The sequence below is a fragment of the Entelurus aequoreus genome, linkage group LG14 (genome assembly GCF_033978785.1).
Source record: "Entelurus aequoreus isolate RoL-2023_Sb linkage group LG14, RoL_Eaeq_v1.1, whole genome shotgun sequence".
Taxonomy (NCBI): domain Eukaryota; kingdom Metazoa; phylum Chordata; class Actinopteri; order Syngnathiformes; family Syngnathidae; genus Entelurus; species Entelurus aequoreus.
The window spans coordinates 63,235,987-63,250,621 of record NC_084744.1 but is presented as its reverse complement, the minus strand read 5'-3'; the positions used below and the strand labels follow the sequence as shown (position 1 = coordinate 63,250,621).

The following is a 14,635-nucleotide window of genomic DNA, read 5'->3' as shown; positions in this document are numbered from 1 at the left end:
ACTAATTGTAAGTGTATCTTGTGTTTTTGATGTTGATTTAATAAAAAAACAAAACAAAAAAAACAAACAAAAAAAAACAAACGATACAGATAATAAAAAAACAGATACCGATAATTTCCGATATTACATTTTAACGCATTTATCGGCCGATAATATCCCTACTTGTGAGTGTTGATGACACAGCTTTGCATCAGTTGATATTCTAGTTTCAAGCATGTTTTACTCAATATAGCTCATCAAATCTCAGCAACAAGCTGCAATATCTTACTGAGATCATTTAGGACCAAAACCCTTAAAACAAGTAAAACACTAACATAAAATCTGCTTAGTGAGAAGAATTATCTTATCAGACAGAAAATAAGCAAATATCACCCTTATTTGAGATATTTCATCTTACTTAGATTTCACTTTTCGCAGGGCACTCATCATAACAGTCATATACAGGACAATAAAATGTGTGCTTACCTCGGAAGCCTCCCTCTAGGAGAGCCGTGGCTCGAATCCTCTTCTGTCCCGCCCACTCGTACTCCTCGAAGCCACGCCCACTGTCGCCGTCCATGTCCACCGAGTCGTCCTCGCCGAGCACACCCTCCCGCTGACACACACACACACATACGGACACGTCAGTGTCTTCGAAAGCAGTCACAAAGTTGTATATTTGTCAGATTTAGAGGACACCAGTCTTCTACAGTGCAGACCAAAAGGATTCCCCAGTTTCAATGCCCAACAGGCGATATTAATTGGTCGAGAAGAATACAAACATCACTGCAATTGTTCAAATCTTCATTTTGAGCTTCTGATGTTGCACTCCAAATGAAATCCCACATTTTTTCGTTTAAAACTGAAAAGAAGGAACTAGGAAGGCAGTCGACGGGAGTAAAGGTTGATTTGGAGCATGCCGATGGGTTGGGAAGCGTGCTCGCCATTAGGGACAGGCCCCTACGTCAAAGTACAGTGGAACCTTCATTTACGCCAGACATGTCCAAAGTGCGGCCCGAGGGCCATTTGTGGCCCCCAGCTAATTTGTTAACGGCCCCCGGCACATTCTGCAAATACTAAAATAAAAATGTAAAACATGAAAAAGTGTAATAAAAGAGTAAACAGGTGAAATGTAACAAGAAAAAGTGGCAATGTTGACACTAGAGATGTCCGATAATATCGGCCGATAAATGCTTTAAAATGTAATATCGGAAATTATCGGTATTTTTTTATTATCTGTATCGTTTTTTTTAAATAATTTTTTTTATTAAATCAACATAAAAAACACAAGATACACTTACAATTAGTGCACCAACCCAAAAAAACCTCCCTCCCCCATTTACACTCATTCACACAAAAGGGTTGTTTCCTTCTGTTATTAATATTGTGGTTCCTACATTATATATCAATATATATCAATACAGTCTGCAAGGGATACAGTCCGTAAGCACACATGATTGTGCGTGCTGCTGGTCCACTAATAGTACTAACCTTTAACACTTGATTTTACTCATTTTCATTCATTACTAGTTTCTATGTAACTGATTTTATATTGTTTTACTTTCTTTTTTATTCAAGAAAATGTTTTTAATTTATTTATCTTATTTTATTTTATTAATTTAAAAAAAAAAGGACCTTATCTTTACCATACCTGGTTGTCCAAATTAGGCATAATAATGTGTTAATTCCACAACTGTATATACCAGTATCGGTTGATATCGGTATCGGTAATTAAAGAGTTGGACAATATCGGAATATCGGCAAAAAGCCATTATCGGACATCCCTAGTTGACACTAATAACACAAAGCTGCCATGCGGACTGTTATTGACCTATTGAAGGCTCCAATTACTTCACTGGAACAATTCCACTTTTAAATATTTTTTTGGGGAAAATATTGCATATTTTGTGCGAAACAACGTTTTCTTTCACAAAAAGAGCAACAAACAAACAAACAAAAAAAATGAAAAAGTTATAAAATCTTATAATCAACAGATCTACAGACTTAAGCGTTAATAGTAAAAAAAATACAAATTTGGCTTATTTTCAACACTTATTCTTTTTATTTTTTTAATTGTTATGAATTATTGACCTATTTAAGGTTCCAATTACTTCACATCAAATATTCCACTTTGAAATGTTTTGGGGGAAAATGTTGCATAGTTTGTGTGTTTGCCATATAAATAAAGGTTTTGACATAAAAGGGCATAAACATAAAAACAAAATTTGGAAAAACGTTATAACGACAGACAGACCTGAAGTTGATCTCGAGATTCAAGCGTTAAATGAAAAAATAATAATTTATGACTTATTTCTAACATTTTTATGACTGAGACCCTTCCGGGTACCGGGGACCAAACTTGAGGAAAAAAAAAACAACCTATATTTTGTATTGGTTTTAAAAAAAGGAAAAATATAAAAATGGCCCCCGCATGCTTTCATTTTTCAGTCTGTGGTCCTGAGTGGAAAAAGTTTGGACACCCCTGATTTACGCACTTAAATCGCTTCTTCAATGGGGTTCGTAAATCGGATCGGTAAATCGTATAGTGTAACAAATAATAACAATAATAATAATAATAATGGATTAGATTTTATATCGCGCTTTTCTATTATTAGATACTCAAAGCGCTCACAGAGAAGTGGGAACCCATCATTCATTCACACCTGGTGGTGGTAAGCTACATTTGTAGCCACAGCTGCCCTGGGGTAGACTGACGGAAACGAGGCTGCCAGTTTGCGCCTACGGCCCCTCCGACCACCACCTACCATTCATTCACCAGTGTGAGCGGCACCGGGGGCAAGGGTGAAGTGTCCTGCCCAAGGACACAACGGCAGCGGTTTGGATGTCAAGAGGCGGGGAGCGAACCTGCAACCCTCAGGTTTCTGGCACGGCCGCTCTAACCACTACGCCAGGGGTGGGCAATTAATTTTTACCGGGGCCCGCATGAGCAACCCAAGCACTGCTGGATGGCCACATCGACAATATTTCAATTACATTTTGCTCAATATTATTTTTGACATATACCGTAAGATAAATAATAATAATAATAATAATTAATAATAATAATAATACTTTCATTTAACCTAACTTAACTTTATACCAAAAGCACTGCTTTGGAAATCATTTGTACCCCTTTCAGAGATCACATTTACTTCCCCTTAAACATCCTCATGTTGCACAATGAAATGTAAGCATAGGATGAAGTGTGCATTCCTGTAACTTTCTCTAGAAACAGCATTCCATGATTAATATCAATAAATTAACATTAATAATAAATGACAGTAAAATAAGCACACGTATGACTGAGGAGTCATAGTGTAACTTTGTGTGGTGTTTGAGTTGTCCGACTTTTTGTGTGGCCATAAACGCACCAGTGGTTTAGTGCTATGCGTGTTGGTGACAGATGACAAGTTGGTTTTGGCCTGGTTTGTACGGCAGAAAATGACTAGTTTTTCGAGATAGAAGTGTTTTACTCATGTTTTTGGTGTGGTTATGGCCGAATATAAACAGTTTTGCTCAATAAAGTGATCGATATATTCCGTGTCCTCGAAGCACCTCGATAGACGTTACAATAATTGAACGGTGTTGACGAACACCGTTAGGGCCGCTTGTTGTCACTGTCACTCAAAGTTGCATTGCAAAATTACACAGAATTAATGTGTTTATTTTTTTTAGAATTCAGATGGGATTCGATTTGGTGCGCGGCATATATTTGCTGTGCGCAGAGGACGCTTGAGCAGTGCGCAATTGCGCAGGTGCGCACCTTAGAGGGAACGTTGCTTTGCAGTCCATGTCTTGTTGAAAACACGCCATTCCTCATCAACTTTTCTCTTTTTAGCGTCTCGGGAGTAAACCGTGCATCACTTGTCGCTGTGCACCTTCACTCACAGGTTACACACGGACATACGCCCATAAATAACACTTTTCAAAATAAAAGCAGCACAGTTGTATTGCGCGCACGACATGGATGTTTTTTCAACTTTATTTTGTCATTTGTGATTGCAGCTGTTCACATTCACTCACAATCACACACGCGCATACGTCCACACGGAAGTAATACAAATAACGCTTTTCAAAACAAAAGCAGCACCGTTGTATTGCACACTCGAGATGGATACTTTTTTAAATGTATTTTGTAATTTATGATTGGCCTCACGAGGGGCCGGACAGGGACGCACAAAGGGCCGGATGTGGCCCGCAGAATGCCCAGGTCTGCACTACGCCATACAATATACACCCCCAGCAACCCCCTAAAATGTGTTATTATTGTAGCAATACGGTCGTTTAAGTTAAGGATTTAAAAAAAAAAAAAATAATTCTGATCGTTTGTGAGGGCACCAAATGTTGGCAGAGCCCTGCATAGAGCACACTTTAGCTTATTATTGTTGTGGTTTTAGCTCGTACTGTATATCACTGTATATTGTGTTCAAAGTAAGGTTGTACGGTATACCGGTACTACTATAGTACCACGATACTAATGAATCATATTCGGTACTATACCGCCTCTAAAAAGTAGCGGTTCCCGCCCCCACTTTTTTTAAACAGGCATGACGGCGCGTCGTGTTTACGTGGCGACATTTTACCAGCAGAGGAGCATGTTGGGCAGCGCACACACACGGAGTACTTACAAGCAGACACAGTGTGTAGACAGAAAAGGGAGAACGGACGCATTTTGGCGTAAAATGTAAACACTGAAACACCCTCAGGAAGAGGTGCTTTAAGACACGGCTAGTTAGTTAGCGGCTAACGTCCATCCGCAGTTTTTTAGCAACTTCTAAATCCCTAATCCTCGCCTCCATGGCGACAAATAAAGAGAGTTTTTTACAAGTATCATTATCACTGCAGGGCGAGGAATAGCTAAACATGCTTCACTACACACCGTGTAGTGAAGACTTTAGTTTAGGTGGTGGCTGCGGGAAACGCTGCAGTTTTTGCAGTGCAGCAAGCACAAAATGAATGAATGAAGCGTTCGCAAACAACAAGTTCGTAAAATGGAGGGTTTTATGAATGGAGGTTCCACTGTGTTTTCTCAAGAGGCTCATTGGTGTGAATTCTCTTCAATTATTTGGGGTTTAACCCCTATATGATGAGCACGCCCCCCCCCCATTTTGAAGAAGGCCTTTATCTACAGAAAAGGGTCTTTAGGACTAATGTACAGAAGTGAGTGGACAGCTGTGACAGGAAGTTAAGAGGTGATGGGTCAGCATCTACAGGAAGTGAAGGTTTGACAGGCTGTCCAACCGGAAGTTAGGCGGGGGCTCGGGCGGGGCCTGGATTGTACTACCTGGATGAGGCATTGCTCCACATGTCTACTCATCTCCTCCTCGCTCCCAGCCAAGGGGGCACTGCACAGCGGACATACCTGGCCCCCGTCCTCCGGCTTCCTCCTCTTCATCTTGCCTATGCGGGCTGGACACAGCAGGGGCGGGGGGTCGGAGAAAGAGGCAGACCGTAAGAAAAATGTGCAGACACCAGTCACAGTAACACAGGAGACAGTTGGTAAGGTTGAATTTTGGGCCTCGTTCATGTGAGAACCCTGCGTGTGACCGAACGAACCCAGACACACTTCATATGTCAACAGTTTGAGCCAAACTCTCCCAACATGTTGTCTCTAAATTCCGGACTATAAGCTGCTACTTTTTTCCCCACGCTTTGAACCCTGCTGCCTGTGAAAAGGTGCGGCTAATTCGTGGATTAGTCATGACGCAAATAGTTTTCGTAAAGGACATGCAAAGACAATTAAATGGTGTGTTATTGTTTGCCCTGTGGCGCCGTCAGTTGGGAGAGTTCGCTCACTGCAGGTGCTGCTTCGAATCGGAAGTACAAGTGCCGTTTCGTCTTCTAAATCGTCCGTGGCGTTTGTACTTCTATGGAGTCTTCATTCGTCACTAAGTTTTACAATGCAACTGAATCAATTCTTACGTACTAAATCGTCGCACGTGTGATGTCTTTAGGAGTATTTTCATGCATGTTTTTGTAAGCGCTATCGTATTGGGATGAAGCTAGCATTGTTAGCATTAGCCAAAATGCTAACACGTTTACGAGTGTCTTGTGTCGGTATTATATTACAATGGCATTATTTTTGTATTACGTACCAAATCGTCGCACGTGTGATGTCTTTAGGAGTATTTTCATGCATGTTTTTGTAAGCGCTATCGTATTGGGATGAAGCTAGCATTGTTAGCATTAGCCAAAATGCTAACACGTTTACGAGTGTCTTGTGTCGGTATTATATTACAATGGCATTATTTTTGTATTACGTACTAAATCGTCGCACGTGTGATGTCTTTAGGAGTATTTTCATCCATATTTTTGTAAGCGCTATCGTATTGGGATGAAGCTAGCATTGTTAGCATTAGCCAAAATGCTAACACGTTTACGAGTGTCTTGTGTCGGTATTATATTACAATGGCATTATTTTTGTATTACGTACTAAATCGTCGCACGTGTGATGTCTTTAGGAGTATTTTCATCCATGTTTTTGTAAGCGCTATCGTATTGGGATGAAGCTAGCATTGTTAGCATTAGCCAAAATGCTAACACGTTTACGAGTGTCTTGTGTCGGTATTATATTACAATGGCATTATTTTTGTATTGTTTTTGTAAGTTTTTAAGTCTGTTTAGCTTCCGCAGCTCCATGACGACGACTTCTGTTTTGTTTGATCAGCCGTTTTACTACCTTGTCACAGACACCCGTTGGAAACAATTATATGTACATAAACATTTATAAGATATTCTTACTTCAATAACACATTTCGAAATGTATAAATTTGTGGCTAACATATGGAAAAAATATTGCTTTTCTTGTCAAACTTAGTGGGTGTGGCTTATATACCGGTGCGCTCAACAGTCCGGAAAATTCGGTAATATGCAACTTTAATGTTTTGATATTTGTTTATATTGACAAATGTGCTGTTGTAGATTGCAATAGTGTTCAACGAAGGACACTTACTACAAACGTTGAGCTTGTGTGCTATTGTGTGCTTAGCTGTCGAGTAGCTGCTCGCTCCTCGTAGCCGACTGGCTACCGTGTTTACCTTTTTTTAAATGACTTGACTAAAGTACAAAACACACCAATCTTGTGTGTTCACTGGGAGGACATTTAGATGTTAAACATGCTGTCCAGCTTTGTTAGCATTAGCCAACGGGCTAACACGTTTACGAGTGTCTGTGTCGGTATTATATTACAATGGCATTATTTTTGTAAGTTTTTAAGTCTGTTTAGCTTCCACAGCTCCAGACGACGACTTCTGTTTTGTTTAATCAACCGTTTTACTACCCTGTCACAGACACCCTTTGGAAACAATTATATGTACATAAACATTTATAAGATATTCTTACTTAAAAAACACATTTCACAACGGATAAATATGTGGCTTATATATGGAAAAATATTGCTTTTCTTGTCAAACTTAGTGGGTGCGCTCAACAGTCCGGGAAATTTTACGAGTGTCTGTGTCAGTATTATATTACAATGGCATTATTTTTGTATTGTTTTTGTAAGTTTTTAAGTCTGTTTAGCTGATTGGAGAGCTTAGCTTCCGCTGCTCCACGACGACGACTTCTGTTTTGTTTGATCTTCCGTTTTACTACCTTGTCACAGACACCCTTCGTAAACAATTATATGTACATAAACATTTATAAGATATTCTTGCTTAAATAACTCATTTCACAAAGTATATATCCGTGGCTAATATATGGAAAAATGTTGCTCGTCTTGTCAAACTTAGTGGGTGCGCTTAATAGTCGGGAAAGTAAGGTAATATGCAACTTTAACTACTTAATATTTGTTTATATTGACAAAAGTGCTGTTTTAAATTGCAATAATGTTCAACGAAGGACACTTATTACAAACGTCGAGCTTGTGTGCTTAGCTCCATGACGACGACTTCTGTTTTGTTTGTTCAGCCGTTTTACTGCCTTGTCACAGACACCATTTGCAAACAATTATATGGTAAATAAACACTTATAAGATATTCTTGCTTAAATAACTCATTTCACAACGTATATATCCGTGGCTAATATATGGAAAAATGTTGCTTCTCTTGTCAAACAGTGGGTGCGCTTAATAGTCCGGAATATTCGGTAATATGCAACTTTGACGACTTGATATTTGTTCATATTGACAAATGTGCTGTTTTAGACTGCAATGTTGTTCAACGAAGGACACTTATTACAAACGTCGAGCTTGTGTGCTTAGCTGTCGAGTAGCTGCTCGCTCCTCGTAGCCTGCTGGCTACCGTGTTTACCTTTTTGTAAGTGACTTGACTAAAGCACAAGAACACACCAATCTTGTGTGTTCACTGGGAGGACATTTAGATGCTCCATGACGATGACCTCTGTTTTGTTTGTTCGGCCGTTTTACTACCTAGTCACAGACACCATTTGAAAACAATTATGGTTTGTAAACAAACATTTATAAGTAAACGCGCTTCAAGACTGCTTAAGTTTACGCGCGAGCCGATACCACCCAATGCTGACTGACATCCGATATCAGTATCAGATTGACAGAGGTCAGTATGTAATAAATTCGGGAAGCCAAACTTTGGTCATGTGTACAAATAAATAGGTAAATGCAAAAATACTTGTTTTTTAGTCCTTTTTCTACACGTATTATGTCATTAAGAGTATTGACAAACCCTTTGATGGGAGAAAAAAACAAAGACACGTGTATAAAGGCACATTTTTTTTATGTATGTCTTTGGTGTACTATTACCAGTTTGGGGTAAAACACCATCATTTTGTACTGCTTGATGACTCGAATTTTACCGCGACCGCCCTCGTCTTTCGCCGTAATGTCCAAAAAATGTACCAACATTTGCGGCTAGAACATGCCATGATCGCCCTTGACTTTCTACTTGTTAATGGACGAGGGATTAACAGTAAATGGTATAATGATCATTTGCGATAGTTAGTAATACCGTAGAATTTTTTATTTACCATTCATTTACTAATGCATTTTCGGCTTGGTTTAACGTCATTTTCCCTCGCTTCCCGCAGTGCGTTTAAGAGCGCACTGCCGTGTTTGGATGGAGACAGGTGTTGACAATATTGGAGACACTTGTCCCCACACTAAAAGAACACAGCGAAGGAAAACAACTATTTGATGTCTTGCAGCAGGCGATGTTGTCGTGAACGTATTCACAACTTCTTTATAAAGTATTTACTTTGTTTACTGGGATGTTCACTCCTTTATTTAACTGCCAACTGTATCAGTGTTCAAATGACATCAATACTGGCTAAAATGTTTTGTCATCTCGTCGAATTGAACGCAGGCTGTGAAGATTGCGTATTCGATGTGAGAGGGATCACGCCGGGTTGTTTTTTTTTTGGTCGGCCAAACTGTTGTACTGAAACACTAGGGAGGCGTTGGAGAAGAACAAAGCTTGTTTATTAGACTTCATCTTCATTAGTCAAACTGCTTTGTGTTTTATTTTGATATCAAAAAGTACATTTTTTACATTACTTGTGTTTTTTTTCATGTCACAAAGGTATTACTTCAAAACAACATTCATGTGACACATCATATTGTTAATGTTTTATTGTGTATAGTTAATTCCTTTATGACATATTTCCGCTCAAACTCTTAATGGATCAAATAAATAAAAACTCTATCAAAATGTAAAACATAGAGATAAAGGCATCATGTAATGACAAAAAGCTGACAAGTTGTTGTTATTAAAGAATAAAAAAACCTAATATTTGTCAGTATATATATATATATATATATATATATATATATATATATATATATATATATATATATATATATATATATATATATATATATATATATATATAAACACACATATACATATATATATACGCATATACATATACACATATACACACATATATATGTATATATATATATATATACATATATATATATCCTGCCTTGAAAGAAAATAATTGTTTGCCATGGTGCCCTAAAACAGTTTTTTTCAACCACTGTGCCGTGGCACACTAGTGTGCCGTGGGAGATTATCTAGTTTCACCTATTTGGGTTAAAGATATTTTTTGCAAACCAGTAATTATAGTCTGCAAATTAAGTGTCGTTGTTGAGTGTCTGTGCTGTCTAGAGCTGGGCAGAGTAACCGTGTAATACTCTTCCATATCAGTAGGTGGCAGCAGGTAGCTAATTGCTTTGTAAGATGTCGGAAACAGCGGGAGGCAGGGTGCAGGTAAAAAGGTATCTAATGCTTAAACCAAAAATAAACAAAGGGTGAGTGCCCCTAAGAAAAGACATTGAAGCTTAGGGAAGGCTATGCAGAACCAAACTAAAACTGAACTGGCTACAAAGTCAACAAAAACAGAATGCTGGACGACAGCAAAGACTTACTGTGGAGCAAAGACGGCGTCCACAATGTACATCTAAACATGACATGACAATCAACAATGTCCACACAAAGAAGGATAATTGTTGATTGCTAAAACAAAGTAGATGCGGGAAATATCGCTCAAAGGAAGACATGAAACTCCTACGGGAAAATACCAAAAAAAAAGAGAAAAAGCCACCAAAATAGGAGCGCAAGACAAGAAGTAAAACACTACACACAGGAAAACAGCAAAAAAGTCCAAATAAGTCAGGGTGTGATGTGACATGTGGTGACAGTACACCTACTTTGAGACAAGAGCTATATTGATGCATGCTTGGTTATGTTTTAAAGTCATACCCAACAATCGCGACTTTTTACTGTCAACTGAGTTTCATTTATTAATGCAGTGTTTTTCAACCTTTTTTGAGGCAAAGCACGCAGAATACGTTAAAAAATTAAACCCCACCAGGTCGTCGTGCCTTATTTTGAGTTTGTTGGTGTTTTCCTGTGTGCAGTGCTTTAGTTTTTTTGTCTTGCGCTGTTATTTTGGTGGCCCTTTCCTGTTTTGTTGGTGTCTTCCTTTGAGTGATGTTCCCCTGCACCCGCTTTGTGTTAGCAAGTAAGGCTATTTAAGTTGTCGCAACCCTTCTTTGTGTGGACATTGTTGATTGTCATGTCATGTACGGATGTACTTTGTGGGCGCCGTAAGTTTTTGCTGTCGTCCAGCATTCCGTTTCTGTTAACTTGGCGGCCAGTTGAGTTTTACTTGTGTTTTGCATAGCCATTCGTATGCTTCATTGCCTTTTCCTTATGTTAATTTTTTTGGTTTTGGTGGCCAGTTGAGTTTTACTTGTGTTTTGCATAGCCATTCGTATGCTTCATTGCCTTTTCCTTGTGTTAATTTTTTGGTTTAAGCATTATATACGTTTTTACCTGCGTATTGTGATCACAACAAACCATCCTCGTCACACCCGACACATTCCGACTTTTACAAAGCAATTAACTACCTGCTGCCACCTATCAGCCATCAGTGTGTGAATGTGTGTGTGAATGTGGAAATAGTGTTAAAGCACTTTGAGTTCCTTAAAAAGGTAGAAAAGCGCTATACAAGTAGAACCCATTTACCTACTCAATGGCACATTATTTGCAGATTATAATTATTGATTTGAAAAAAAATATTTTTGGGACCAATTAGGTGAAGTTGCATAATTTCCCACGGCACACCAGACAATATCTCACGGTACACACTAGTGTGTCGCGGCACAGTGGTTGGAAAAACACTGTATTAATGATGCCTGCTGGTGGTCATGTGTCCAGGGACATATTTACTGACTTTATAAACATAATATTATACCGATGTGATCATAGTAGTATTGATTAGATACACTCTTGTACTTGGTATCATTACAGTGGATGTCAGCTGTAGATCCACCCATGGCATTTGTTTACATTGTGACGCCGGACTTTTTCCACGCAAAAAAATGTGCCTCGGCTCAAAAAAAGGTTGGAAAAACAATGCCCTAAAATATAAAATCCCTCCTTTAAAGCAGCACTTGCCTTGACCTAAAAAAGTTAAAATTTGAGGCCTGGAATTGTCCAGTTATAGCACTAAATGTATTTATTATGTATGTTAAAATAGCATTATTTACATGATGGCACCACCAAATGCTCAATATAGACACTTAGTTAATAATAATAGATTTTATTTGTAAAAAGCACTTTACATTGAGCAAACAACCTCAAAAGTGTATTTAAAAAAAAAAAAAAAAGATAATACAAATAAATAAAAATATAAACTAGAACTACCACGCATATATCTAAAAAAAAAAAAAAGGCTTTTTAAAAAGAAGTGTTTTTAGTTATATGTCAACAAACATGGTGGGTGTTGTTGATGTGTACATACCATTCAGTCGTGTTTGCCTGTTAGCTCGAACCCGTAAAAAAGTCTGGAAATAATGGGAGAGAAAGGGACATTAGCTGGGCAGGAAACATCAGAGTGGATGTAGAAGGAGAGGCGCGGCGTGTGGATGTGAGATTGTGATGGATGTTGTTTCCAAACCTACATCTTTCTTGCCTTCCACCTCTTCCATTACACCCGGCTTCACCCCCACAACTAACGAGCCGCTGAGGAGCCAAACTGCCGCAAAACTACGCGAGTGTTTGCGCCAAGATGCCGCGCTCGACAGTCGGCACCGGGCGCCGCTCACTGCTGAAGGAGGATGGGGAAGGATTGAAAGTGGCGCCGGTCCCGTCCGCGGAGCGGCTCACTCGCCGCCATGTTGGCTTGTTGTGATCACGTGACATCCGCGGGCGGAAGGGCGCGCTGGGTGAAGGTGCTAATGCGCCTTGTGGCCGCTGGAGGGCGGCAGAGGCCAACTCTGTTTAAACAGGGATTTACCCCCTCTATTTCAATGCTTACAGGAAATGTTGGTTTACAATTATTAATCAAATCTTGGAGAATGATTTAGGTAGCCCTTTTTGTCTTTTTATTTATTTATTTTGTATTATTATTATTTATTAGTATTTAATACTCTATCAGTATTTGCTTTTGTTTTCTTTCCTTGATGATGAAAGGGCCTTGACTTTTGTGTGAATTATGAATGTATGTATAAAAAATATATATATTTCAATTAGGGATGTCCCATAATGGCTTTGTTGCCGATAACCGACATTCCGATAATGTCCAACTCTTAATTACCGATACCGATATCAACCGATACCGATATATACAGTCGTGGAATTAACACATTATTATGCCTAATTTGGACAACCAGGTATGGTGAAGATAAGGTCCTTTTTTTTAAAAAAATTATAAAATAAAATAAAATACTTTTTTTTAAAAATATTTTCTTGAATAAAAAAGAAAGTAGAACAATATAAAAACAGTTACATAGAAACTAGTAATAAATGAAAATGAGTAAAATTATCTGTTAAAGGTTAGTACTATTAGTGGAGCAGCAGCACGCACAATCATGTGTGCTTACGGACTGTATCCCTTGCAGACTGTATTGATATATATTGATATATAATGTAGGAGGGAGGTTTTTTGGGTTGGTGCACTAATTGTAAGTGTATCTTGTGTTTTTTATGTTGATTTAATTAGAAAAAAAAACAAAAAAACCGATACCCATAATAAAAAAAAACGATACCTATATTAAGGCCTATATTATCGGACATTTCTCATTTCAATGCGTACGTCATGGTAGAAGTACTCATATTTTATCTTATTTTATTTGTATTATTACATCTGAGTATTTTATTGGACTATTTATGTCTGATGTTGTTGCTGTCTACCTTTACTTTTTTATGGACCTACAGATGGAAGTCAGCCTTTGGGCTATTGATTGATTGATTGATTGATTGATTGATTGACACTTTTATTAGTAGTTTGCACATTTTCCATACAATTGACCACTAAATGGTAACACCCGAATACGTTTTTCAACTTGTTTTAAGTCGGGGGTCCACGTTAATCAATTCATGGCAACGGTTATTGAGTAAAATTCCAACTCTTTTCATAAAATTGCACAGATGTTCAGTTTTTCTTGTAAAATTACGACTTTTTCATGCAAAAATGGTGACATTTGTCATATAAAATTCAGACTTTTATCACACTATTGCCAATTTTTTTGTTTGTTCTTGTAAAACAGTGTCATTTTTTTTAGTAAAATGATGACTTTTGTCATCATTTTGCCAAGTGAAATTCCCATTATTATTGTAATATTGCAAAAATGTTAGTTTTCTTATAAAATTGTGACTTTTGTCGAGTCAAAGTATGACTCTTTTCATAAATATGCCAAAAGTTTAAGCTTTCCTTGTAAAAAATTATTACTTTTTCATGTAAAATTATTCGTTTTTAATGCAAAATGGTGACATTTGTCATATAAAAGTCTGACTTTTATCACAATAATGCCAATTTTTATTTTTTTTGTAAAACAGTAAACATTTTTGAGTAAAATGATGACTTTTGTCAGCATTTTGCCAAGTGAAATTCCGATTATTATTATAATATTGCCAACATTTTAAAGTTTTCTTCTAAAAATTGTGACTTTTGTTGAATAAAATTCCAACTCTTTTCATAAAATTTGCAAAATTTTAAGCTTTTCTTGTAAATTGCGACTGTTATTAAGTAAAATTCCAAATTTTATCATAATATTGCACAGATGTCCAGTCATCACACAAGTTAATATACATTGAATTGTTTACATTATTTACAAGCAACATGTTCGATGTTCATTAATATGAATTGTTTCCGTACAACAGATAATTATATAATACTAATACCATTAAAAACTATTCTTATTATCACCAAGTGGATGCTTATTCACCTTATAGTG

General features: G+C 37.6%; 1 protein-coding gene across 3 annotated transcripts in view; it reads right to left on the bottom strand.

The window, feature by feature from the left end:
- rnf220a (ring finger protein 220a) overlaps positions 1-14,635 on the bottom strand; it is a 390,449-nt gene that overhangs the window by 37,882 nt on the left and 337,932 nt on the right. Inside the window, exons 1-4 of one of the 3 annotated variants that reach the window (XM_062070415.1) lie at positions 12,362-12,614; positions 12,202-12,244; positions 5,264-5,388; positions 466-595 (exon numbers count right to left, since the gene is read on the bottom strand). In XM_062070415.1, coding sequence (XP_061926399.1) covers positions 466-595; positions 5,264-5,388; positions 12,202-12,244; positions 12,362-12,388 — 325 coding nt within the window. In that variant the 5' untranslated portion in view covers positions 12,389-12,614. Of the gene's footprint in view, positions 1-465; positions 596-5,263; positions 5,389-12,201; positions 12,245-12,361; positions 12,615-14,635 lie in introns of those variants that run through there. The other 2 variants (XM_062070417.1, XM_062070416.1) reach the window with 2 other exon arrangements.